The sequence below is a fragment of the Oncorhynchus clarkii genome, chromosome 7 (genome assembly GCF_045791955.1).
Source record: "Oncorhynchus clarkii lewisi isolate Uvic-CL-2024 chromosome 7, UVic_Ocla_1.0, whole genome shotgun sequence".
NCBI classification, from domain to species: Eukaryota; Metazoa; Chordata; class Actinopteri; order Salmoniformes; family Salmonidae; genus Oncorhynchus; species Oncorhynchus clarkii.
In genome coordinates, this window is record NC_092153.1 from 59,604,475 (window position 1) to 59,632,402 (window position 27,928).

The window sequence follows — 27,928 nt, forward strand, 5'->3', positions numbered from 1 at the left end:
TGTGTACTTCTTAATGCTATCGGAGGAATCCCAGGAACATATTCCAGTCTGTGCTAGCATAACAATCCTGTAGCTTAGCATCTGCTTCATCTGACCACTTTTTTATTGATCTAGTCATTGGGGCTTCCTGCTTTAATTTTCGCTTGTAAGCAGGAGGGTAGAATATTGGTAATATTTGCCAAATAGAGGGAGAGCTTTGTATGCGTCTCTGTATGTGGAGTAAATGTGGTCCAGAGTTTTTTCCCCCTCTGGTTGCACATTTACATGCTGATAGAAATTTGTTAAAACGGATTTAAATGTTCCTGCATCAAAGTCCCTGGCTACTAGGAGCTCCACCTTTGGGTGAGCATTTTCTTGTTTGCCTATGGAGGAATACAGCTCATTCAATGCGGTCTTAGTGCCAGCCTATCACTGTGGTGGTAATGAAACAGCTACGAAAAATACAGATGAAAACTATCTAGGTAGATAGTGTGGTCTACAGCTTATCATGAGATACTCTACCTCAGGCGTGCAATTGTTTGAGACTTCCATCGATATCGTACACCAGCTGTTATTTACAAAAAATGCATAGCCCGCTGCCCCTTGTCTTACCAGACGTTGCTGTTCTATCCTGCCAGTACCTCGTATAACCAGCCATCTGTATGTTGATAGTGTCATCGTTCAGACATGACTCCCGGAAGCATAAGATATTACAGTTTTGAATGTCCCGTTGGTAGTTGCGCGTAGGTCATCTATTTTATTCTCCAAAAATTGCACATTTGCAAGCAGAATGGAAGGAAGTGTATTCGATCGCCTACGAAGTCTCAGATGTCAGCCCGCCCTTTTTTTCTTCACGCAAATCCCGGGGATCTGGGCTTGTTCCCGAGAAAGCAGTATATCGTTCGCGTCTGGCTCGTCGGACTCGATAAAGGAAAAAAAGGATTCTGCCAGTCCGTGGTGATTAATCACAGTCCTGATGTCCAGAAATTATTTCCGGTCATAAGAGACGGTAGCGGCAACATTATGTACAAAATAAGTTACAAAACAAGTTACAAAAAATGCAAATAAACGAAGAAAAAAACCCACAATCAGTTGGGACACGTAAAACGTCTGCCTTCTTCTCCGGTGCCATTTTGAGGGAATCTGGGATATCAGAAATTTCCATATCCTCCTCCTGATCCTCAGACCCCTGACTCCCCTCTGTAACATCCCTCTCAACACTCCCCACTTTGCACCCCATCACTCGTACCGGGCATCTCCTCCACTGCCTGGGTGACTAGCTCCACCTAAACCCGCTCCTGTACCCCATTACTCATAATGGACATCTCTTCAACTACCTGTGAGACTAGCTCCACCTGAACCCCCTCCTGTACCCCATTACTCATATAGGGCATCTCCTCACCAGTCTGGGGAAATAGCTCCCCAGATCCGTCCTTACCTTCTACAACAATATTTTTCTGCTGCACATCAGACGCTATGTTCCCCTCTGGTACAAGCTGTAACTCAGTACCATCAACACAAACAACTTGTTCCTCAGCAACAGGTGCTTGTGGCTGCTCTGCCGCTGTCGGCCCACCTCTCCCTACATTAGTGGGCCCAGGCGTTACGAAGACCATCTGTGTCCCTCCCTCCGCCTTCTCCCTTTTCGGTCAAGCATGTCACTTATGGCCAACATCCCCATACTCAAAACACTGTTGACTACCCGTTCTAGCATAAGCCATTTGCAGTCTGTTGTCATACTTGACTTTAAACGATCAAAGTCTTCACCGGTGAGTCCAAAAACACAAACACCTGTCGCCTAAACGACATAACCTGTTACAGAGCCGGGTGTTTGCAACCCAACTAATTAAACTTGCAAACTTCCCAAACCACAACAACTCACGCTCTAATAGCTCATTGGGAATAAACAGCCGTATATTTGAAATCGTTACCCTTGTTGACGGAGAAAAAAGCTTCTTTACTCAAATAAACATACCTTTAAGAAGTACGCCATGCTCAACCATCTGATCGATAAGACGCTCTACTTTAAGAAAAAACACCATTGCTTTATTCATCCACTACACATAAGCAACATTTACATAGCCTACCTTCTCTCCTACGGCGACCAGAATCTCCTCCACAGTGACAGTAGCTTCAGTAACACACCTGAAGCCATACCAAAGTGACAGGGACGGCGTCCCCATGTGGGTCACCATCCCCACCAAAACCAGGACAATTCCAACAAGAAATACAATATACCTAAATCTACCAACAAATAAAAAATAAATAACTTAATCATGCATAGAAAGGAAAACCACCAAGAAAAGGAAACAAAGAAGAAAACACAGGTGATCTAACTCTACTCACACTCACTCATACAATTCCCAGCATGCACCAAACACTCGCAGCATGCAGAGACAGAGAGAGAGAGAGAGAGAGAGAGAGAGAGAGAGAGAGAGAGAGAGTTCCCTCTACAGACAAGATCAGGTGGTGAAATGAGCGAGTGGGGCCATGATAAAGCGCAGTGAAACTGAATTCTTACTCTCTGTGGCCCAGGAGACAGGCCCATAAAAAAGAGAAATAGAAAACATCCCATCCTATAGCAGGCTTTATAGAGCTATACAATCCTATTATATTTATTATCCCCTCCAGTACCTATAACCTGCCCTGGTGGGGAATGGAGGGTAGCTCTCCTCACTGAGTTCTCTCTTGCTGTTTTTCCTCTTTTCATGCCTCCTTTCTCTATGAAGCAGGGCTAAGCTTAATGAAGCAGAGTGAGAACTGGGCTAACTATCTGGGCTGCCCTGCTGTCCTTTATAGGATCGGCTTTCTATTCCGCAACAAAGCCTCCTTCACTCACGCCGCCAAACTTACCCTAGTAAAACTGACTATCCTACCGATCCTCGACTTCGGCGATGTCATCTACGAAATAGCTTCCAATACTCTACTCAGCAAACTGGATGCAGTTTATCACAGTGCCACCCGTTTTGTTACTAAAGCACCTTATACCACCCACCACTGCGAACTGTATGCTCTAGTCGGCTGGCCCTCGGCTGGCCCTTGCTGGCCCTCACTACATATTCGACGCCAGAACCACTGGCTCCAGGTCATCTACAAGTCCATGCTAGGTAAAGCTCCGCCTTATCTCAGTTCACTGGTCACGATGGCAACACCGACCCGTAGCACGCGCTCCAGCAGGTGTATCTCACTGATCATCCCTAAAGCCAACACCTCATTTGGCCGCCTTTCGTTCCAGTTCTCTGCTGCCTGTGACTGGAACGAATTGCAAAAATCGCTGAAGTTGGAGACTTTTATCTCCCTCACCAACTTCAAACATCTGCTATCTGAGCAGCTAACCGATCGCTGCAGCTGTAAATAGCCCACCCAATTTTACCTACCTCATCCCCATACTGTTTATATTTATTTACTTTTCTGCTCTTTTGCACACCAATATCTCTACCTGTACATGACCATCTGATAATTTATCACTCCAGTGTTAATCTGCAAAATTGTAATTATTCACCTACCTCCTCATGCCTTTTGCACACAATGTATATAGACTCTCTTTTTTTTCTACTGTGTTACTGACTTGTTAATTGTTTACTCCATGTGTAACTCTGTTTTGTCTGTTCACACTGCTATGCTTTATCTTGGCCAGGTCGCAGTTGCAAATGAGAACTTGTTCTCAACTAGCCTACCTGGTTAAATAAAGGTGACATAAAAAAAATTAAAAAATGCCCCACTAAGAACCCACTGACATACACCTTGTGTAGGACAGGAGAATGGTTCTGCTCACACTTCAGGGCATTAAATATTCACTCTGCCTCCAAGGAGACGGGGAAGGGGCCACTGGCGCTTTAGTCTCATAAAGTGGTGAGGAGGAGGAGTCTACCGTGTCCGGAAGCGACTCCACCATTAATTTTCTGGATTCATTTTACACTCAAACGTCATTTTAAACTTTGTTTTACTATTGACAGTCACAGCTGATATCTGGGTTTGTATATCTATTCGCTCTCCTTGGATATTTGTCATTTGATGTATTCGTTTCAGTCTCTGAATTGTTTTAAAAAACTTTTTGTTGCCAGCTCCTAATATCAGGACATAAAAACTTATATAATTCTCCTGATTTACCCTAGTGTGCATGTGCACTCAGTTATATCCTGTCCTGAGCTCTATTTCCCTGGTTTTCCCTGGCTAAACCAGAATCTGTCCACGTCAAGAAGATCATAAATGATTAAGCAAGTGAAGAGTTTTTGTATGGGGGGCAATGCGAGAGTGTCAAATTTATTCAAGGTAACAATTTTGTAGAAGTTTCGTAATGCTTAGGTTGTTACGGGTGTACTGATGTAAGTGTGATGCAACTTTGAGAGAAAAAAAACGATATCAGATTTGTCGCTGTTGAAATTCGAGACGGCTATTCATATTCGTGAGGCTAGCATAGCATCTCACTCTCCATTGAATACAGGCTGTTGACGTTTCCCATTGTTAGGGTGGAGACAAGAATCTCGTCATTGTATCCAGTATCTCTGGCTAAACTAGCTGGCTAGCTGAACTATGCTAGTTGTCGTCCTCATTGCCAAACTTCATAAATACTGCACCTTCAACATCAAAACTCCTTTGATAGTTAAACAATCATGTAACTAAGAAATTCAATAGAAAGAAACTTGACAATTATTAATTGTCTGTCATAAGACAACGGTGGTGAAGGTTATCATTGCTACTTAGTGCGGATCCAAGTTAAGTATTGACATACACCGGCGTCAACGGCTTATAGGGTTAGCTGGACATTTCTAACTGGTCTTGGAACTGTGACAACGGGCAGCCTCTACCCGCTTTGCTCAATGGGATATACAGTGCATTTGTAAAGTATTCAGACCCCTTCCCTTTTTTCCACATTTTGTTATGTTACATCCTTATTCCAAAATGGATTAAATGAATACAAATCCTCATCAATCTACACACAATACCATAATGACAAAGCAAAAACAGGTTTTTAGAAATGTTTGCAAATGTATTAAAAGTAAAAAAACTAAATAACTTATAAGTATTCAGACCATTTACTATGAGACTCGAAATTGAGCTCAGGGGCATCCTGTTTTCATTGATCATCTTTGAGATGTTTCTACAACTTGATTGGAGTCCACCTGTGGTAAATTCAATTGATTAGGCATGATTTGGAAAGGCACATAACTGTCTATATAAGGTCCCACAGTTGACAGTGCATGTCAGAGCACAGATATGGGGAAGGGGACCAAAAATGTCTGCAGCATTGAAGGTCCCCAAGAACACAGTGGCCTCCATCATTCTTAAATGGAAAAAGTTTGTAACCATCAATACTCTTCCTAGAGCTGTCCACCTGGCCAAACTGAACAATCGGGGAAGAAAGGCCTTGGTCAGGGACGTGACCAAGAATTACACATTTTGTTATGTTACAGCCTGATTCTAAAATGTATTAAATGGTTGTTTTCCCCTCATCAATCTACACACAATACCCAGGAGAACATTCCAGAGTGACAACCATCTCTGCAGCACTCCACCAATCAGGCCTTTATGCTAGAGTGGCCAGACAGAAGCCACTCCTCAGTAAAAGGCACATGACAGCCTGCTTGGAGTTTACCGAAAGGCACCTTAAGACTCTCAGACCATGAAAAACAAGATTCTCTGGTCTAATGAAACCAAGATTGAATCCTTTGGCCTGAATGCCAAGTATCAAGTCTGGAAGAAACCTGGCACCATCCCTACGGTGAAGTATGGTGGTGGAAGCCTCGTGCTATGGGGATGATTTTCAGTGACAGGGGCTGGGCAGACAAGTCAAGACCAAGGGAAAAATTAATGGAGCAAAGTACAGAAAAATCCTTGATGAAAACCTGCTCCAGAGCACTCAGCACCTCAGACTGGGGAGAAGGTTCACCTTCCAACAGGACAACAACTCTAAGCACACAGCCAAGACAATGCAGGAGTGGTTTTGGGACAAGTCTTTGAATGTCCTTGAGTGGCCCAGCCAGAGCCTGGACTTGAACCCGATCAAACATCTCTGGAGAGACCTGAAAATAGCTGTGCAGCGAGGCTCCCCATCCAACCTGACAGAACTTGAGAGGATCTGCAGAGAAGAATGGGAGAAACTCCCCAAATACAGGTGTGCCAAGCTTGTAGCGGCATACCCAATAAGACTTGAATCTGTAATCGCTGCCAAATGTGATTAAACAAAATACTGAGTAAAGGGTCCGAAAACGTATGTAAATGTGATGTTTCAGGGTTTTTTAAAATGCATTTGCAAAACAAAAATCTAAAAACCTGTTTTGCTTTGTCATTATGGGTATTGTGTGTAGATTGATGAGGGGGGAAAAAATATGTAATACATTTTAGAATAAGGCTGTAACATAGCTAAATGTGTAAAAAGTCAAAGGGTCTGAATACTTTCCGAATGCACTGACGGGCCGACCGAGGCATAGGATGAGGACGAGCCAGCCGAGACGTGGAAGCCCGATGAGCCGGCTGAGGCGTGGGAACCCAACGAGCCAGCTGAGGCGTGGGAGCCCAACGAGCCGGCTGAGGCATGATGTGGAATGGGAGCCTGCCAAGCCAACCGATGAAAGAAAACCTCTAGCTAGTTAAGGCATGGAAGCCTGACGAGCCAGAAAAGGCATCCCCAGTTCCTTCGGCAGTGGACCCGACGTCACCAACCAAAACAAAAAACTCCCTGATGCTTCCAATATTAGTGTCAGCATTCTGTGAGGACAGATGCTGGGAGACGGGAAGCAAGTACAGGGAGTGAATATTTAATAAATAACAGACATGAAACAACAGCTTCTGGACAAGGGAAACATAACAACATTAATGCTGACACATAGATCAAACTGAGGAATAGACAGATAAAGAGGAGGCAATCAATAAAGTGATGGAGTCCAGGTGAGTCCAATAAAGCACTGATGTGCATAGTGAAAGGTGTGCGTAATGATGGGCAGCCTGGCACCATCAAGCGCCAGAGAGGGGGAGCGGGAGCAGGCGTGACAATTTGGGCTGAAAAATTATATTTAGGGGAATTTTATAAGGGGAAATATTTGCTTTTGTAATTTTCTAAATATTTTCTATATTATTAATTTCCATGTTGGCTCTATGCCCGGGAAATGCCCTTGTCTGGAGCAAAGGATCGCATTTTCAAACCCTCCAAAACAAACAAAAATAAATAAATAAAGTCTTTAAAAATTTGACAAATTGCAATAATGAATATTAACTGAAAAATGATCTTGTGTAGTTTCTTGAAATAGCCCTTTCTGACTTCAAATAATATTTATCTCCAAACTGTGATTCCCAAAAAGATTATGTCCAGAGATTTTGTGAACTTCGTCAGATTTGTCTAAAATCCTAAATTAATCAAGAGTGAGTAGGGACTGCTACACCTTAAGCACCCTTATTTCATGTAGTCATAACATGTAGTGCAACAAGACAACTCATGGTCTGTAAAGTTCTCTACTTTTGATAGAATAAAAATATATATATTGAAATCCCCATTGTCACAACAACTCCATCTCCCTGATAGGACATACATTTTGTGTTTTAGAGTCATGAAGCAACTACGGAAAAAGAAATGTATATTTTTTATACCACTTGAATGAAGAAGAAAAATGCAATTTATGTCAACGCTGTAAAACATCAATTCAATCCAATTTTATTCATCACATACTTCGTAACTAACAGTGAAGTGCTTGTCAACTCTGTCAGAGTGCTGAAAAATCTAACAGAATGGTTTTGTTTTTATTGGGGATTTTCAAACTAATAATTGTCTATATTTTACAAATGTTTGTAATTAACTTTTATTTTTAAATGCAAAAATGTCTGTTTTGAGTATTTTGTTGTCAACTCCATCACTGATGGCTAACCCCGAGATTTTTTAAAATCACTTTTCTGAAACATGCTTAAACTATTGACGTATTTGCTGTGCTAGATCTAAGGGATAATGTTTGCTTTATATATGTTTTATTTCTAAATCTAGAAAATAAATGTCAAAATGCTAACAAAATTATCCTTGGAGCATTATATAGTGCTATAAAATAAAACAAGAAGTTTGGAGATTTGTATTACATATTTGAATAATATTAGAATTATTGTTTCAAGGTCTTTAACACTTTTGGACAATACATGTAAAAATGAAATGTATTTTATGGTGTCTGACAGAGTTGACATAAATCCACTTAGTTGCATATTATGAAAAAATAAAAATGTAAGAATTAAAGGGTTGTTCCAATACGTGGTGTAATAGCTGATACTTTGGTCGATCATATATTTCAAATGTTATTAATATTAAGAAAAGGTAGAGATTGTCCCATCTTTCAAGAATCACTGATTTGTTGATTATATTAGACTTTATTAATATAATGAATAATCCAGGAATGTCACAAGTTAATGGACATGAGAAAATAGCAACTCTACAGAGCGCCAAGGACTACAGTGAACGGCTAAATTACTTCTGGACATGGAGGGTCTGCGGAGCTCCTCCTTACCACTCTATTACTGAAAACAGGAGTATGTGTAGTCAAAGTGGGGGAGATTGCATGTGTGTATGTATTGTACTGAATTTATAGACATGTACTGTGTGTGGTATACACACAAGTGTACAGGTATGAATGTGTCTATACCTCACTTGAATGAATGTTTGTCGTTTATTGAGTGCGAATATAGACCAGATGTGTTAGCGCAGTGGTTCCCAAACTTTTTATAGTCCCGTACCCCTTCAAACATTCAACCTCCAGCTGTACCCCCTCTAGCACCAGGGTCAGCACACTCTACAATGTTGTTTTTTGCCATCATTGTGAGCCTGCCACACACACACTATACAATACATTTATTAAACATAAGTATGAGTTTTTGTCACAACCCGGCTCGTGGGAAGTGACAAAGAGCTTTTATAGAACCAGGGCACAAATAATAATAATCAATAATTTTGCTCTTTATTTAGCCATCTTACATACAGTATAAAACCTTATTTGTTCAGTCTTAAATAAATGTTCAGTCTCAGTCTTAAATCATTTCCCACACACAGTCTGTGCCTGTATTTAGTGATCATGCTAGTGAGGGCCAAAAATCCACTCTCACATATGTACATGGTTGCAAAGGGCATCAGTGTCTTAACAGGGGATTTGCCAAGGCAGGATACGCTGAGCTCAGCCCTATCCAGAAATCTGGCAGTGGCTTCTGATTAAATTCCATTTTCACAGAACCGCTTGTTGCATTTGCGCCATCAGTTCAGATACCAACACATCTTGACCACCAAAGTCAATTTGATGTCATAAAGCTGTCCAGTACTTAACAAATATCCTCTCCTGTTGTCCTGGTTTCCAGTGGTTTGCAGAAGAGGATGTCTTCCTTAATTGACCCCCCATAAACATAACGGACATATACCAGGAGCTGTGCCAGGTCCGCCATGTCTGTTGACTCTTCCAGCTGTAACACATATAATTCATTGGCTTGTATGCGAAGCAGTAATTGTTTCAAAACTCTTCCAGCCATGTCACTGATGCGTCGTGTAACAGTGCAGATGTAGTACTGTTGGTAGTAGCAGTACTACCAGTACAGCTGGTATGTGTCTCTATGGACGCAGGCCTTACTTTTCAATTTTCGAGCAAACGGAATGAGTAGCAGCTTCGTTTGGCTACACACGAACCGTTTGTGGAATTTCCGCGAGAGAGTAACGGTTAATGTTAATGTGATTGGATGTAAATTATTTGACTAGGCTACCTGTATTTTACATTGTGTTGTTATTTCGCTGAACACTAGATGGTTTAATTCGATTTTTGGCAGTGAAACAAGGCTACTCAGGTGAGAAAAAAACATCCCGCAAATGTATAGCCCAGTTGGAAAATCTAAATGGTCTGCTTGAAAATGTGAATCACATTTTATTTGAGGTACCCCCAACGGTATTGCGCGTACCTTAGTTTGGGAATAGTTGTATTAGTGGATGGCAGTGGATCAGCAGGCTCTGTTACCTCATCATTCACTCCTAATGACTGAAAGTGAGGACATGGAGACATCCCGTCTCATTTCCTGTTTACGTAAGACTCAGACAACCCTGCGGTTCTTTCACCACTGCCCCGCATGTCCACCTTACAAGCACACACAAACATACCATCATTCAGTCCCCACGGGAATACCTCCCACTACTCAACCCTACTCCTCTCTCACATCACTGCTCTGGCAACCAGACCCACAAGAGTCACCATCCTCTGGGACCCTGCTGAAATCTCCACACACTTCCTCCTCCAGGAAGCTCACACGTTTCTGCCTCACTGCCTGTTTCCCTGCCTCAATCAGTCACTTTAAACCCTCTACCCCTGTAGTGTGGAGTTGTCTTTGCTGTAAGTGCCTTGAGTAGACTTCTCTCTGTTGTGAGTCCATGTCCCCGTAATCTCCTCTTTGCCTAGCTGGCTGGCTGAGGCTGGCAGTGCACCGAGACTGGAGTGGGAAGATGTATTATGGGAGAGAGATTAGAGGGGCAGAGCAGTCATACTTCAGCTGCTCTTTTATAGTTAGCACACACACACCTGGGCTCAGTTTCAATGCTGTTGTTCCTATTTAGCACACTTCATTAGGCACGCTGCTACAGCCCTGTCTGCTCATCAGGCTACATTAGCCAGAATCTGATGAGCGTGAGTTCCCCTCAAAGGCAGTAGGTCTGTAAGACGGACACTAGAGCACATGGACGTCACCCTCCCTGGAGTGGATGTTGAGTGGGATGTGGAAGTAAAACAAGCCATATGGCATAGTGACCTGGATGTCTTGTGGAGAGCATCCAGCATCCAGCTCAGAGTAGTGTTACATCCAGCATCCAGCTCAGAGTTATATCTAACATCCAGCTCAGAGTTACATCTAGCATCCAGCTCAGAGTAGTGTTACATCCAGCATCCATCTCAGAGTAGTGTTATACATCCAGCATCCAGCATCCAGCTCAAAGTTACATCTGGCCTCCAGCTCAGAGTAGTGCTACATCCAGCATCCAGCTCAGAGTTATATAAAGCATCCATCTCAGAGTTACACTGTGGCGTGTATTCATGGCTGCCAAGGGAAGCCAGGCTTCCCCAAAAATTGACGAAGACATTTTTTTAAACAAAGTCATTTTTCCTTTATCTCTCTGTATTTCATAATTTTCCTTCAATTCGAAAAAGGCTAAATGTATCTCACCAGAGAAAGCATGCGAGATAAACGCTCCCCTGTCTCTGTATGTGTAGCCCATCTATCTGATGCTGTCTGGTCAAAAAGTGTATGATATTGATGTGAATCGTAGCATTGAATGTAAGGGAAGCCAGTGAGCATTTGGCCTCCCTTGATAAAAAATATGCAACAATAGCCAATCAGCGTTGAGCAAAAAAAAAGTGTCAAGTGATGTGATTTGGCTTCACACCAATCGCATCCCATCAAAAGCTAAACGTCATTGACAAACAAAATGGAATCGTTGTGTCTCGTTGTGTAGTTGTCCACCGGTGGCTAGCTAGCTAAAATTGGTCCTTTCCTAAATTACCCATGGATGGAGATAAGGTTATGAACTTGTGGTTTTACTTAATTCTCCATACTGGCCAATGATTATAACAATGATTCTCATCAAACCATAAATTCATACATTGTGCCCCTGGCCTGAGAGGATGGAAGTTCAATATGTAGCTAGCTGTAGTTGGCTAATGTTAACTAGCTGGCTCATCGGTGCCGATTAAAAGGAAGCGAGCAAGCATTTTAGTCAGGTAACGTAGGACAACAAAAACAAAAAGCGTGTACTGTATGGAAGAGTCATACACTGAGTATACCAAACATTAGGAACACCTTCCTAATATTGAGTTGCACCCCCCTACAAGGTGTCGAAAGTTCCACACGGATGCTGGCCCACAGTTTTATCAAGTTGGCTGGATGTCGTTTGGGTGATGGACCATTCTTGATACACACAGGAAACTGTTGAGCATACCCCGTTCAAAGGCACTTCAATCTTTTGTCTTGCCCATTTACCCTCTGAATAGCACACATACACAATCATGTCTCAAGGCTTAAAAATCCTTCTTTAACCTGTCTCCTCCCCTTCATCTACACGGATTGAAGTGTATTTAACAAGTGACATCAATAAGGGATCATAGCTTTCACCTGGATTCACCTGGTCAGTCTATGTCATGGATAGAGTAGGTGTTCATAATGTTTTGTATACTCAGTGTAGCCTGTTTCGGCATAATGAAAGAGAGAGAGGAGAAGAGAAGAGGATGGCATTGGCGTTTCTCTACAAGTAGGGTGAGTCAACATGTTTTCTACTTATGCACGCAGACACACACACACACACACACACACAAATCAGTACCATGGACAGCCACATGATATTTAGTTTACGTTGATTGGACTAAATCATTTACAAATATTGTTTTTGGAATATTTTTGTTGTCACTGAATTAAACTAAGCATAAGTGATTTGATTAATTATTTATGAATCATATGAATTGAAATAATAAAAAATGTATTACATTTTTTTTTTAAATGTTAAAGTTGGAATAGTGCTGGAATAGTGGAGGTAGGTCCTGTTTTCTTTGCAACTTGCAGTAACTCTCCTGTGTTCTAGATCAATAGTTGTTTAGTAGTCTGAAAATGTCTGAAATAGTAACTTGATTGACCATGCTGTAAATCAGGGCTCTCCAACCCTGTTCCTGGAGAGTAGGTTTTCATTCCAATCCTAATCTAGCATACCTGATTCTAATAATTAGCTGGTTGATTGCCTGAACCAGGTTAGATACAACTGGGGATGGAGAGAAAACCTACAGGCGGGTAGCTCTCAAGGAACAGGGTTGGCTCTGAGATTTAACGATGCTCCTACGAAGGTTTTAATGATGAACTTAACGAGAATAAGACAGAGCCTTTTAGATGCTTTTGGGTAACAGGGCCCTGTTGTCTTTGGTACGTGTAGTGTTAATGGATGCATTTTAATAATTGTTGCACTACTACTCTTAGATTTTTTAAAAATCTTTAATTTAAAATCTGTAGACACTGAGACTAGAAAGGTTCAGAACAGAATCATCACAGCACAGTTGAAAAATATATGGCAAATAGCGTTCAGAGATAGATGGGAGTGGTTGAGTAGAGCTAAAGAGTGGGACTAAAAATAACAAGATAGCTAATGTAAAAAATACTGTGTCCGTAAAATGTATATAGGTTCAGAACTTTTGTGAAACAGCACAGTTGGAAAATATATGGCAAATAGAAATGAAAACAGGATGGTGTTCAGAGGTAGATGGGAGGGGTTGAGGGCAGCTGAACGATGGGACTAAAAACAAACAAAAGATAACTATTGTAAAATATACCGTGTCTGTAAAATGTATGTAGTACAGTGGGGCAAAAAAGTATTTAGTCAGCCACCAATTGTGCAAGATCTCCCACTTAAAAAGATGAGAGAGGCCTGTAATTTTCATCATAGGTACACTTCAACTATGACAGACAAAATGAGAAAGAAATCCAGAAAATCACATTGTAGGATTTTTAATGAATTTATTTGCAAATTATGGTGGAAAATAAGTATTTGGTCACCTACAAACAAGCAAGATTTCTGGCTCTCACAGACCTGAAACTTCTTCTTTAAGAGGCTCCTCTGTCCTCCACTCGTTACCTGTATTAATGGCACCTGTTTGAACTTGTTATCAGTATAAAAGACACCTGTCCACAACCTCAAACAGTCACACTCCAAACTCCACTATGGCCAAGACCAAAGAGCTGTCAGAGGACACCAGAAACAAAATTGTAGACCTGCACCAGGCTGGGAAGACTGAATCTGCAATATGTAAGCAGCTTGGTTTGAAGAAATCAACTGTGGGACCAATTATTAGGAAATGGAAGACATACAAGACCACTGATAATCTCCCTCGATCTGGGGCTCCACGCAAGATCTCATCCCGTGGGGTCAAAATGATCACAAGAACGGTGAGAAAAAATCCCAGAACTACACGGGGGGACCTAGTGAATGACCTGCAGAGAGCTGGGACCAAAGTAACAAAGCCTACCATCAGTAACACACTACGCCGCCTGGGACTCATATCCTGCAGTGCCAGGCGTGTCCCCCTGCTTAAGCCAGTACATGTCCAGGCCCGTCTGAAGTTTGCTAGAGAGCATTTGGATGATCCAGAAGAAGATTGGGAGAATGTCATGTGGTCAGATGAAACCCAAATATAACTTTTTGGTAAAAACTCAACTCATCGTGTTTGGAGGACAAAGAATGCTGAGTTGCATCCAAAGAACACCATACCTACTGTGAAGCATGGGGGTGGAAACATTATGCTTTGGGGCTGTTTTTCTGCAAAGGGACCAGGACGACTGATCCGTGTAAAGGACAGAATGAATGGGGTCGTGTATCGTGAGATTTTGAGTGAAAACTTCCTTCCATCAGCAAGGGCATTGAAGATGAAACGTGGCTGGGTCTTTCAGCATGACAATGATCCCAAACACACGAACGAAGTGTGGCTTCGTAAGAAGCATTTCAAGGTCCTGGAGTGGCCTAGCCAGTCTCCAGATCTCAACCCCATAGAAAATCTTTGGAGGGAGTTGAAAGTCTGTGTTGCCCAGCAACAGCCCCGAAACGTCACTGCTCTAGAGGAGATCTGCATGGAGGAATGGGCCAAAATACCAGCAACAGTGTGTGAAAACCTTGTGAAGACTTACAGAAAACGTTTGACCTCTGTCATTGCCAACAAAGGATATATAACAAAGTATTGAGAAACTTTTGTTATTGATCAAATACTTATTTTCCACCATAATTTGCAAATAAATTCATTAAAAATCCTACAATGTGATTTTCTGAATTTTTTTTTCTCATTTTGGTCTATCATAGTTGAAGTGTACCTATGATGAAAATTACAGGCCTCTCTCATCTTTTTAAGTGGGAGAACTTGTACAATTGGTGGCTGACTAAATACTTTTTTGCCCCAAGCTGGAAGTAGAAGCCTAAGTGTTGTTGTCCATTATTATTCTCCAATAGGGGAGGGGTGGTAGGGTTTGGGGAAAATAATAAAATATCTACATGTTTTTTGCACCTGTTGTGCATTGCCTTTGTTATGTTAACTAGGCCTGCTATTTGTTAGCTTATATTGTTTGTTTGCTTGCCATGATGTGCTATGAAGCCATTGATAAATAAAATATCTGGCTTCTGCTTACCATGCCACATGCTACTGCACACCCTTTCTGGCCGTTCATTGTTAACTGCTGCTATATTTATGCATAGCTTTACCCATGTTATATGCTTATTGCATTGCTATAGTGTAATTTATTATTGCCATTAACAGCCAATTAATGATGTATGTTCACTGATGTTATTTTCCTTTATTATTTTCACCTTTCTGTGTCTCCTTTTAGGTAAACCATACTCCATACAAAGCCAATCAAGTCTCAATTCAAGACGAATCACATGTCAACAACTGTCAATCATTCCCTGCCATGTATCATCACGATTACCTGAATCTATAAGACTCTTAAACTGAAAAGCATCTCTGCCTCTGCCTGCTCTTTAACTGAAATCCCACAGTAGATGGGCATCACCATAACCTTCCCCTAATCCTCAATCAGTTACAGTCTTGTAACTGAAGAATATTGTGTGACAAGCTAGGAAGCAAAGTTTTGGTCAGTGTTTCCCTGTGCACCCTTATTAGAGGAGGACATGCAGGAAATGTATACAAGCACCCATTGTACATGTTCAGGTGAGAGCTTTGTACTGGGAAGATCCTTTGTGTGTACAGGCTGCATGGGGTTGTTGCTGTTGGTTTATTTCTGTGAGCCATTTTGTGGCCATGCTGTCTTGAATTAATATTTTGGGTGTGGTTGATGTTCATTATGTTAAGCCACTGCTATAATGTACTTTTGTTTTCAGTGGGTTTGTTAGGAGAGACTTTGCTGGTTTGAGGTCCAGGCAGTTTATGGTAGCGCCCTCCAATAAGGTGACTGTCTTTAAGTAAAGTCAGTTGTATTTCAAAAATATGTATTGTTTATGTAAATGCAGTGGTTAACTGTTTATTTTGTATATTCAGAAGTGCAGTATTATTTGTCACTGTTTTTGGACATCTTATGAACTTGGTCAGCTGAATCTCTGTGAAACCCTGTATTTCAAAAAGCTATCTAGTGGAAGTAATATCTAAGAAGTCATTATGGTCTACTCTTGTTAATGTGTGTTATTTATCTATCTGTGTCAAACAGGCATACCTAATCCTCTAAGATTTAATAAACGTTGCTTGTTCTTTCTCTGCCTCTGTACTGTTTCCCTGTAATGGGCTTAGAACCTCTAATGTTTAGATGTTGCAATTGTAATACACATTTTATATTTTTGCTAAGGTGTTTTATGGTCCGTTGCATTGCTCAGAACTGTTGACCGAACTCAATAGGTGGCCTGTTACTAACCGGTGTCTTATGTTCTGGTTGAGGTGTTCACCTCATTAAACAGTAACTGCCATAGTCTGGTAGATGTGCCATTTTAGCTAACCTTAGTAGACTGTATACTATATACTATAGTCATGTCTGCAAAAACACTACAGTAAATATTACAGTATACTACAGTCATGTCCCAAAATAAACTACAGTAAACCCTGCAGTGCACTACAGTCATGTCTGTAAAACACTATAGTGAATACTATAGTATACTACAGGCATTTCTGCAAAAACACTACAGTGAATACTACACTGCTCAAAAAAATAAAGGGAAAACTAAAATAACACATCCTAGATCTGAATGAATGAAATATTCTTAAATACATTTTTCTTTACATAGTTGAATGTGCTGACAACAAAATCACACACAAATTATCAATGGAAATCAAATTTATCAACCCATGGAGGTCTGGATTTGGAGTCACACCAAAATTAAAGTGAAAAACCACACTACAGGCTGATACAACTTTGATGTAATGTCCTTAAAACAAGTCAAAATGAGGCTCAGTAGTGTGTGTGGCCTCCACATGCCTGTATGACCTCCCTACAACGCCTGGGCATGCTCCTGATGAGGTGGCGGATGGTCTCCTGAGGGATCTCCTCCCAGACCTGGACTAAAGCATCCGCCAACTCCTGGACAGTCTGTGGTGCAACGTGGCGTTGGTGGATGGAGCGAGACATGATGTCCCAGATGTGCTCAATTGGATTCAGGTCTGGGGAACGGGCGGGCCAGTCCATAGCATCAATGTCTTCCTCTTGCAGGAACTGCTGACACACTCCAGCCACATGAGGTCTAGCATTGGTCTCACAAGGGGTCTGAGGATCTCATCTCGGTACCTAATGGCAGTCAGGCTACCTCTGGCGTGCACATGGAGGGCTGTGCGGCCCCCCAAAGAAATGCCACCCCACACCATGACTGACCCACCGCCAAACCGGTCATGCTGGAGGATGTTGCAGGCAGCAGAACGTTCTCCACGGCGTCTCCAGACTCTGTCACGTCTGTCACATGTGCTCAGTGTGAACCTGCTTTCATCTGTGAAGAGCACAGGGCGCCAGTGGCAAATTTGCCAATCTTGGTGTTCTCTGGCAAATGCCAAAAACATATCTATGTGCTGTAAGCACAACCCCCACCTGTGGACGTCGGGCCCTCATAACACCCTCATGGAGTCTGTTTCTGACCGTTTGAGCAGACACATGCACATTTGTGGCCTGCTGGAGGTCATTTTGCAGGGCTCTGGCAGTGCTCCTCCTGCTCCTCCTTGCACAAAGGCGGAGGTAGCGGTCCTGCTGCTGGGTTGTTGCCCTCCTACGGCCTCCTCCACGTCTCCTGATGTACTGGCCTGTCTCCGGATAGCGCTTCCATGCTCTGGACACTACGCTGACAGACACAGCAAACCTTCTTGCCACAGCTCGCATTGATGTGCCATCCTGGATGAGCTGCACTACCTGAGCCACTTGTGTGGGCTCTAGACTCCGTCTCATGCTACCACTAGAGTGAAAGCACCGCCAGCATTCAAAAGTGACCAAAACATCAGCCAGGAAGCATAGGAACTGAGAAGTGGTCTGTGGTCACCACCTGCAGAACCACTCCTTTATTGGGGGTGTCTTGCTAATTGCCTATAATTTCCACCTGTTGTCTATTCCATTTTCACAACAGCATGTGACATTTATTGTCAATCAGTGTTGCTTCCAAAGTGGACAGTTTGATTTCACAGAAGTGTGATTGACTTGGAGTTACATTATGTTTTTTAAGTGTTCCCTTTATTTTTTTGAGCAGTGTATAATATACTACAATCATGTCTGCAAAAACACTACTGTGAATACTGAAGTGTACTACAGTCATGTCTGCAAAAACACTACAGTAAATACTATAGTAGACTATGGTCATGTCTGCTAAAACAGTACAGTCGGCAAAAACAGTATAGTATACTACAGCCATGTCCGCAAAAACACTACAGTAAATATTACAGTATACTACAGTCATGTCTGCAAATAAACTACAATAATTTTAACTTACTGTATTGGTCATGTAATTACATGAAGTTCATGATGATCAGTTCAGATACCATACTGTGCCCTTCTCCTTTCATCTCTTCCATTATTAGGTAGAGGGAAGGACCAGCTATAGGTCAGGAGCCTGCTGGTTTTCTGTTCTACCTGATAACTAATTGCACCCACCTTGTGTCACAGGTCTAAATCAGTCCCTGATTAGAGGGAAACAATGAAAAAAAGCAGTGGAACTGGCTTCGAGGTCCAGTTGTGTTTGAGAGCGCTATAGCTACCTACACCATATAGAACAGGGATGGACAACTCCAGTCCTTGGGGGCCTGATTAGTGACACACCCAACTCCAATAATCAACTAATCATGGTTTTCTGTTTATGAATGCAATTAGTTTAATCAGGCGTGTTAGCTATATGGCTGGGGGAAAAGTATGACACCAATCAGGCCCCCGAGGAATGGAGTTGCCCCTCGCTGATATAGACAATTGCTGATAATTACTTCATACTCACCTGATGTCAGAGAGAGGGTGAAGGTCAAAACTTGGTATGTCAAGCAGTGTTAGCTGGGTCTGGCTAGTTTTGATCGATTCTTGGACAGTGTGTACACACACACAGACAGAAACACGCATGCGTGCACGTGTACACACATCTTTGATATGATAGCTAGCTAGCTGTAGCCTTAAGCTCGATACTTGGTGACTTCTAATATAAGCTCCCTGTCTTGTCTGTCAGTAAGCCACCAAAGCATTGAAGGAAGGCAGCTAGCTAGTTAGCTTGACTTGACTTGTTGGTGGCCCTTATTACTAACCTGTCGAAAGCTAGCTAGCTGGAGCGATGGTCAGGTAACGTTAGTTAGAGTCTCACAGCTTTTACGTTGACAACTTCTAGCACATGTATTCTGTTGCAGATCCTCATATCCATGCCCACACTGTCTTTGTTCATTACAATAATATCTATCTGCGGACTACATTAACTACCTACTTTAACTAGTTGGCGCGCCTACTACAGGCCGCGCCAACTGCCATTCAGGGTACTTGTAAAAGTATAATGTCCATTAGCATTACGTCACAACACGCCGTGCCCATTAGCATTACGTCACTACAAGCATTACGTCACTATAAGCATTACGTCACAACACACTAGCTAGCTAGCTACTACACACTAGCTAGCTAGTATTGTACTAGCTAGCTAGCTAGCACTCACTGGATGTAACTCTGAGCTGGATGCTGGATGTAACTCTGAGCTGGCACACCCAATTTACCTACCTCATCCCCATACTGTTTTTATTTATTTACTTTTCTGCTCTTTTGCACACTAGTATCTCTACCTGCACATGACCATCTGATCATGTATCACTCCAGGGTTAATCTGCAAAATTGTAATTATTCGCCTACCTCCTCATGCCTTTTGCACACAATGTATATAGACAATTTTTTTCTTTTTTTCTACTGTGTTATTGACTTGTTTATTGTTTACTCCATGTGTAACTCTGTGTTGTTGTCTGTTCACACTGCTATGCTTTATCTTGGCCAGGTCGCAGTTGTAAATGAGAACTTGTTCTCAACTAGCCTACCTGGTTAAATAAAGGTGAAATAAAAATAAAATAAAATAAACAGCTGCCTCTCCTCAAAGGCCTTTTTTGGAGCCAGGGCTCGGGAGCCCAGAGCTCTGTGATCCCTAGTACTCTACTCTAATCACACACACTAGCCAGAGAGATGAGCATGTGAGTGCATGCAGTTCCCATTCACATCACACTGTGCTGCTCGGATTGTAGTTGATATAATTTATCTGGATTCTCAGTGTGTGGGGAGCAGCGCTGGAGCTGGCTCTGTGCCATTACATGTGTAACAGTTTAACTTCAGTCTGTCCCTCGCCCCTACCCGGGCTCTAAACGCTATTAGCGCGCACCACCGCTAACTAGCTAGCATTTCACATCGGTTACACATGGTCCATGGTCTGTTTTAACCAATCGTGAGCTCTCTCCATCCCTGCTTTGTAACCCAACACTGAGTATGTTTGTGTGAGAGATAAACATCTAGACTAGACACAGCGAGCAGGTTAGATTAATCTTTCAGTAGGACAAGCAGATATCCCTGTTTTATTTCATGGTAGTATAACACCTTTAAAGGTGTTACCGTTCACGTGATATAGTGTGTAATGTGTGAAATTGTGTGGACAGTTTTAGAAAGTCATTGTGAAAAGTCGTTTATGTTTGTCCCACTGGCAGAGTTACAGTATTTCATGTCTGGATGTCAGGCGTAATGTGCACTTAGTCATGTATGAGGTATAGTATGCCTAACAACCAATGCGTGTAGGTTTTTGGTGTGTCAGTTCAATAAACAAGAACCACAAACACTACACAGTATCCTTATAAACACAATGGAAATATAAGGATACGGTGACATACTGCATATTCAAAAGTTATTTGTCCTTGCAAATATGTAATGTGCAGTTTACACTTGAAACTTGAGTCATTAATGGTGATTGGTTGAGTGAATCTTTCATGGGAGCAAATCCACTTTGGATCTAATGTGTTTGTAGATTTTCATCCATCACTCTGGTCCCTCAGGATCCTGACTAGATGAAGGACATGTTAGGGGTGGCCCTGATTAAGTTTAAACTCGTGTCTGGCCTTTAATTCACTCTCTTTTAACTTGGGCATCAAAATCATGCTGAAACGCTTTAGTCCAGTTTGTCTCTACCTCTCTTTGTCTTTCTTTGTCTCTTTGTCTCCCATAGTCTCTCTTTGACTCTCTCGCACTCTCTCTCTCAGACTCTCCCTATCTCTCTCTCTCTCTCAGCCTCTCCCTAAAGGCCAGGGTGGGTTTGCAGGCACCTCACCTGCCAGGATTAATTAAAGTTAATGAGTGCTGAGCACTGCCAGGGAGTAATCCTGCACTGCACTGACCTGGGACATGGATAGGGACACAGCCTCCACTGTGACCTTGTGTTGGATTGACACACACTGGCTGGTAGAGGAATAATAGGTGTGCCACAAGCAGGGTACACACAGCCCTGAATGCACTCTGTTAATCCACAATACCTTATCCAGATCCTGATGTACTCAGCATGTAGTACTCATCATCCTGTTCCCCTTTGACCTTCTTACAGGTCCAAATGCTCTCATCATGCAGTGGAGTCTCAGACTGTGCTGTGAATCTATGTCTCTAGTAGTCTGCTAGTAGTACACTAACTTTGCAAGGTGCTTTGTAGAAGAACTAGGACAATAAGTCTGAGGGAGTCAGTCTGAAGGAGAGAGGCAGATGAGGAGGGACTGAAAGGAGGCATAAAGCAGGATAGGAACAAGGGCACACATTTGGCAGGGATATAACACACCACAACTCATAGCTGAAGAGATTGCAGCTGACAGCCAGCTGACAGCCATCACACCCTCCTACTGTGATAGGGAACGCTGGTAATACACACACACTATCTGAGGATCAATGTGCACCCTCATCTCATGGTGTGTGTTCTGTCAATCCACAGAAAATACAACATTTGGTGGCAAAGAAAGTGGGTTACCAGGGAAACTAGTATTTTGGTTCACGTTTTTAAAAGGAATGGCACTGACATTCTAAACATTATTTTGGTCAGACTTGAATGACCAGGCCATCTAGATGATATTTATCTTTGACATTTTTTTCTCTTTAAAAACCCGCTAGTCCTGATAGGACCGTAGCCTTTTCATTATGTTCAGGAGAAATTAGTCAGAGAGCTAAGTGGGTCATGAATTAATCATATTTTTTAGGCGTCAGCTTTACATAATGACTGTTTTTATTTGCTGCAGCCGTACTTAGGATATTTAGAGCATCTTTGAAAGTTGTTTAATCGCATAGTTGGATCCAGACTAAAAGGCCTTGAAATGCTCTGGCATTAATGTTCAGCATGTCACTGCACTGAAGTTTGACTGAAACGTGTTGTCTTGGTTGTGTTTCAACAGGTCCTGGCCATCATCTCCATCCTCTTTATCGTGCTGTCAACTATTGCCTTGTCTCTGAACACCCTCCCGGAGCTGCAGGACATAGACGAGTTTGGCCAGGTGACAGACAACCCTCAGCTGGCTCACGTGGAGGCGGTGTGCATCGCCTGGTTCACAATGGAGTATTTGCTTCGCTTCATCTCCTCGCCAAGCAAGTGGAAGTTCTTCAAGGGTCCGCTGAACATCATTGACCTGCTGGCCATCCTGCCCTACTACGTCACCATCTTCCTGACTGAATCCAATAAGAGTGTTCTACAGTTCCAGAACGTCCGGAGGGTGGTGCAGATCTTCAGGATCATGCGTATTCTGCGTATTCTGAAGCTAGCCAGGCATTCCACAGGGCTCCAGTCTCTGGGCTTCACCCTGAGGAGGAGTTACAACGAGCTGGGCCTGCTCATCCTCTTCTTGGCCATGGGCATCATGATCTTCTCCAGTCTCGTCTTCTTCGCTGAGAAGGACGAAGAGGACACTAAGTTTAAAAGCATCCCGGCCTCCTTCTGGTGGGCCACCATTACTATGACTACGGTGGGGTATGGCGACATATACCCAAAGACTTTATTGGGCAAAATTATTGGGGGTCTGTGCTGCATAGCTGGAGTGTTGGTGATAGCCTTGCCCATCCCCATCATCGTCAACAACTTCTCAGAGTTCTACAAGGAGCAGAAGAGGCAGGAAAAGGCCATCAAGAGGCGGGAGGCCCTGGAGAAAGCCAAGAGAAACGGCAGCATCGTCTCCATGAACATGAAGGAGGCGTTTGCACGTAGCGTCGAGCTCATGGACGTAGTGGTAGAAAATAATGGAGAGAACATGGGGAAGTTGCAGGGCAACCATCTGTCTCCCAGCTACAGGAAAGGGACTCCCAAGCGGACTACCTCAGAGACGGTTTCCGCCAAGTCCCTGGAGCCCAGCTCACCAGACAAAGCCCGTCCTGGAAGCCCTCAGCACCTCAACGCTCAGAAACTGGAGGAGCTGTACAACAAGATGGCCAAGACCCAATCTCAACCTAACCTTAACAACAAGGACAAGGGACCTTTATCTAAAGCAGCCAAGAAGAGAGATGAGATAGAGATGGGAAGCATCCCCATGGAGCCTGCCCCAACCACAGATATGAGGAGCATGTCCAGCATTGACAGCTTCATGAGCTGCGCTGCCGACTTCACCGAAAGCGCCCGCTTCTCTCACAGCCCCAGCACCAGTGTACCAGGGAGGGTTAGCGCCAACCCCGTGCTTGAGATCACCCTGGAGGATGAGGCCATGGACGGCCCTCACACTGCTACCAAGCTCCCTGGAGGACGAGGCTCTAAGTGCGGCCTCCCTGACAGCCCCCGTGGAATGCGCTTCAGTAACCCTCTCAAGAACCGCTCACTCAAGGTCAACTTCAAAGGTGGAGGCGCGGACCCCTCCTCCTCCTTCTCAGCACAGGGTCCAGTGGGTGGGGCCCTCTCAGATAGCTCCGCCCTCTCTGACCACTCCTTCATGAGTCCTGAGGTGTCTGTCTACACCACCGCCAGCAGCAGGACCCCACCCCATGAGACCCTGGTCCCCACAGTCTTCACATTCCACGACGCTTCCATTAGTAAGTTCATCGACGCTGACACAGACGAGGAGGAGCACCTCCATGATGGCTCAGGCACCAACCCCTCCCAGAGGCTCCTGGGAAAAGCCAGCCCCAAGCTCAGCTCCCATAGCAGCCACCACATTGCAGCCAACCACCTGGAGGGCTCCCAGAGGATGCTGGCTAATAGTGTGTTCCCCTTGGAGGGCAGGCCAGGGGGGGGACAGGAGAACCATGTGCTCTCCCGGGTAGAGAGGAGTTGTTCAAACACCAATAATGAGAGCAAGTGAGGCAGGAGGAGGGAAAAGTTAGTATAGAGAGCACCCAAACAGGAGGACATGGTGTAAACACTACAGAGAAATAAAAAAAAACATGAACTCTAACCCATACCAGGAGCTGCACCTCTACTCACTTGAGTAAAAGGCACTGAAAACACATTTGGCGTTTTGTTTTGGTTTGTAACAAAAGCCCAATAAGTAGAACTTTTGGGACACAGGATGGAGCTTACTCTTCCTTCCTTTTCCTGCTACTTGAGTGCATACACTGTCAGGATGGCAGCAAAATTACTGAAGGCATTGGGAGATGCTACTGTGGGACTGAGAAAGAGAGGGTGCATTGCTGTGTCCAAAGGGGATACACATAACTCTGCAGAATCAGGTCATGCACTGTAGATTTAGCCATTACTGAATCAACATTGTGTTAAGAGAAATTTTGTTTGTTTTCTTCCTCAAAACTGGCCTTAGTTACAGTATATGCGACTGTGTGTATGCATAGCATGTGTGCGTGTGCTTGTATGTCTGTGAGTGTATGTTTATGCATGATGATAGGCAGATAAACATACACATACACACACAGGCATACATCATTTTATGTATATTATTTTTCCGTTCTTTAAAACAAAAAAAACAAAAAGTAAATAGCATAATTTCTTTGGTCTGTTATTTTGTGATGCTGTCTAAGAGGTGAACTTTCATCCCTGTTGTAATGGTCAGCCATTACAGAGGACACAGCCACTGTCATATCCTGTCTGTTTCCCCATTCCCATCATGCCCTATTCCTGGCATGAGATAGTGAAAAATGTGATGAGTGATAAATATTTTCAATTCTGTACAGTGTATTCGTTGTTGTTTTGTTTGTTTACTTATGTGTTTGTTTTTGATTTTTTGGGGGTTTTATGCAAACAGGTGATATTTACACACAGAAAACAGGATAAGCCGGGTTCCTTTATGTTTTAATACTCTCTCAGATGTGTGGTTGTGGTTGGTTGTCATGAATCATATCCAATCACAGTTGCTACTGGGGAGGGGATAAACAGCATCAGCCCATTATCAGCCTGAAAACGTCATCCTGGCACATTTTTGCAAAAAGGTAAAAATGTACCTGATGTTTTTCTCAATACATTGCAGTCAATGGGAAAAGATGAGTGTCACAGGGTTGTTGTCTTTCTCAATACATTGCAGTCAATGGGAAATGATGAATGTCACAGGGTTGTTGTCTTTCTAAATACATTGCAGTCAATGGGAAATGATGAATGTCACAGGGTTGTCGTCTTTCTCAATACATTGCAGTCAATGGGAAAAGATGAGTGTCACAGTGTTGACATTTATCTCAATACATTTCAGTCAATGGGAAAAAGTTTGTGTCACATGGTTGACGTTTAATTTAATATTGCAGTCAATGGGAAAAAGTTTGTGTCACATGGTTGACGTTTAATTTAATATTGCAGTCAATGGGAAAACGTTTGTGTCACAAGGTTGACGTTTAATTTAATATTGCAGTCAATGGGAAAAGATTAGTGTCACAGGGTTGACGTTTTTCTCAATACATTGCAATCAATGGGAAAAGATGAGTGTCACAGGGTTGACGTTTTTCTCAGTACTTTGCAGTCAATGGAAAAATATGAGACAGGGTTGATTTTTTTCACAATACATTGCAGTCAATGGGAAAAGATAAGTGTCACAGGGTTGACGTTTTTCTTAATACATTGCAGTCAATGGGAAAAGATGAGTGTCACAGGCTTGATGTTTTCTCAATACGTTGCAGTCAATGGGAAAATATGAGTGTCACAGGGTTGTTGTCTTTCTAAATACATTGCAGTCAATGGGAAATGATGAATGTCACAGGGTTGTCGTCTTTCTCAATACATTGCAGTCAATGGGAAAAGATGAGTGTCACAGTGTTGAAAAGATGACTGTCACTCCAAGTGGCGCAGTGGTCTTAAGCACTGCATCTCAGTGCTAGAGGCGTCACTACAGACCCTGGTTTGATTCCAGGCTGTATCCCAGCCGGCCGTGATTGGGAGTTCCATAGGGTGGTGCACATTTTGTCCAGTGCCGTCATTAGGTAGGCTGTCATTGTAAATAAGAATTTGTTCTTATCTGACTTGCCTAGGTCAATAAATAAACAGTGTTGAAGCTTATGTAAATACATCTTCAATTGGAAAAGATGAGTGTCACAGGGTTGATGCCCAAGTGGATAAATTGCATTCAATGGGCAAAGATAAGCATCACAATATGAACGCATAGAGAAAGGCTTCACAGACATGACAATCTCCTCTCTCTTCTATCTATTTTTCCCTCATCTCTCTTTATCTCAGACAGAAAGACATCTCCACTCACATGCAGAAAGAGAGGCAGGCAGGCAGGAAAGCAGACAGATATATAAAATCACTGACAGCCAGGCAGGCAAACTCTAAACAAAACCCTAACCCTAGCTTCATGTCCAGATCCCAGCTCAACCCTAACCCTAACTCTAGCTTCCTGTCCACATCCCACCTCAACCCTAAACTGAGCCTTAACCCTAACCCTAGCTTCATGTCCACTTGCAGCTCAACCCTAACCCTAACCCTTGCTTCCTCTCTACATCTTGGCTCAACTCTAACCCTAACCCTTGCTTCATCTCTACATCTTGGCTCAACTCTAACCCTAACCCTTGCTTCATCTCTACATCTTGGCTCAACCCTATCCCTAACCCTTGCTTCATCTCTACATCTTGGCTCAACTCTAACCCTAACCCTTGCTTCATCTCTACATCTTGGCTCAACCCTATCCCTAACCCTTGCTTCATCTCTACATCTTGGCTCAACCCTATCCCCAACCCTTGCTTCATCTCTACATCTTGGCTCAAATAATATAAATATATATATACATACAGTTCAAATCGGAAGTTTACATACACCTTAGCCAAATACATTTAAACTCAGTTTAATCACAATTCCTGACATTTAATCCTCGTAAGAATGTCCTGTCTTACGTCAGTTAGGATAACCACTTAACTTTTATTTCTGTCATCATATTCCCAGTGGGTCAGAAGTTTACATACACTCAATTAGTATTTGGTAGCATTGCCTTTAAATTTTTTAACTTGGGTCAAACGTTTCAGGTAGCCTTCCACAAGCTTCTCCCATTAAATTGGGTGAATTTTGGCCCATTCCTCCTGACAGAGCTGATGTAACTGAGTCAGGTTTGTAGGCATCCTTGCTCGCACATGTTTTTTCATGTCTGCCCACACATTTTCTATGGGATTGAGGTCAGGGCTTTGTGATGGCCTCTCCAATACCTTGACTTTGTTGTCCTTAAGCCATTTTGCCAAAACTTTTGACATATGTTTGGGGTCATTGTCCATTTGGAAGACCCATTTGCGACCAAGCTTTAACTTCCTGACTGATGTCTTGAGATGTTGCTTCAATATGATGCCATCTATTTTGTGAAGTGCACCAGTCCCTCCTGCAGCAAAACACTCCCACAACATGATGCTGCCACCCCCGTGCTTCAGGGTTGGGATGGTGTTCTTCGGCTTGCAAGCCTCCCCCTTTTTTACGTCCAAACATAACGATGGTCATTATGGCCAAAAAGTTCCATTTTTGTTTCATCAGACCAGAGGACGTTTCTCCAAAAACTACGATCTTGTCCCCATGTGCAATTCAAACCGTAGTCTGGCTTTTTTATGGCGGTTTTGGAGCAGTGGCTTCTTCCTTGCGCCCTTTCAGGTTATGTCGATATAGGACTTGTTTTAG

General features: G+C 42.9%; 1 protein-coding gene across 1 annotated transcript in view; it reads left to right on the plus strand.

The window, feature by feature from the left end:
* LOC139413567 (potassium voltage-gated channel subfamily B member 1-like) overlaps positions 1 to 24,978 on the plus strand; it is a 96,381-nt gene extending 71,403 nt beyond the window's left edge. The window contains exon 2 of the mRNA XM_071161074.1: positions 22,320 to 24,978. Coding sequence (XP_071017175.1) covers positions 22,320 to 24,203 — 1,884 coding nt within the window. The 3' untranslated portion in view covers positions 24,204 to 24,978. The remainder of the gene's footprint in view (positions 1 to 22,319) is intronic.
* The last annotated feature ends 2,950 nt before the right edge of the window (positions 24,979 to 27,928 follow it).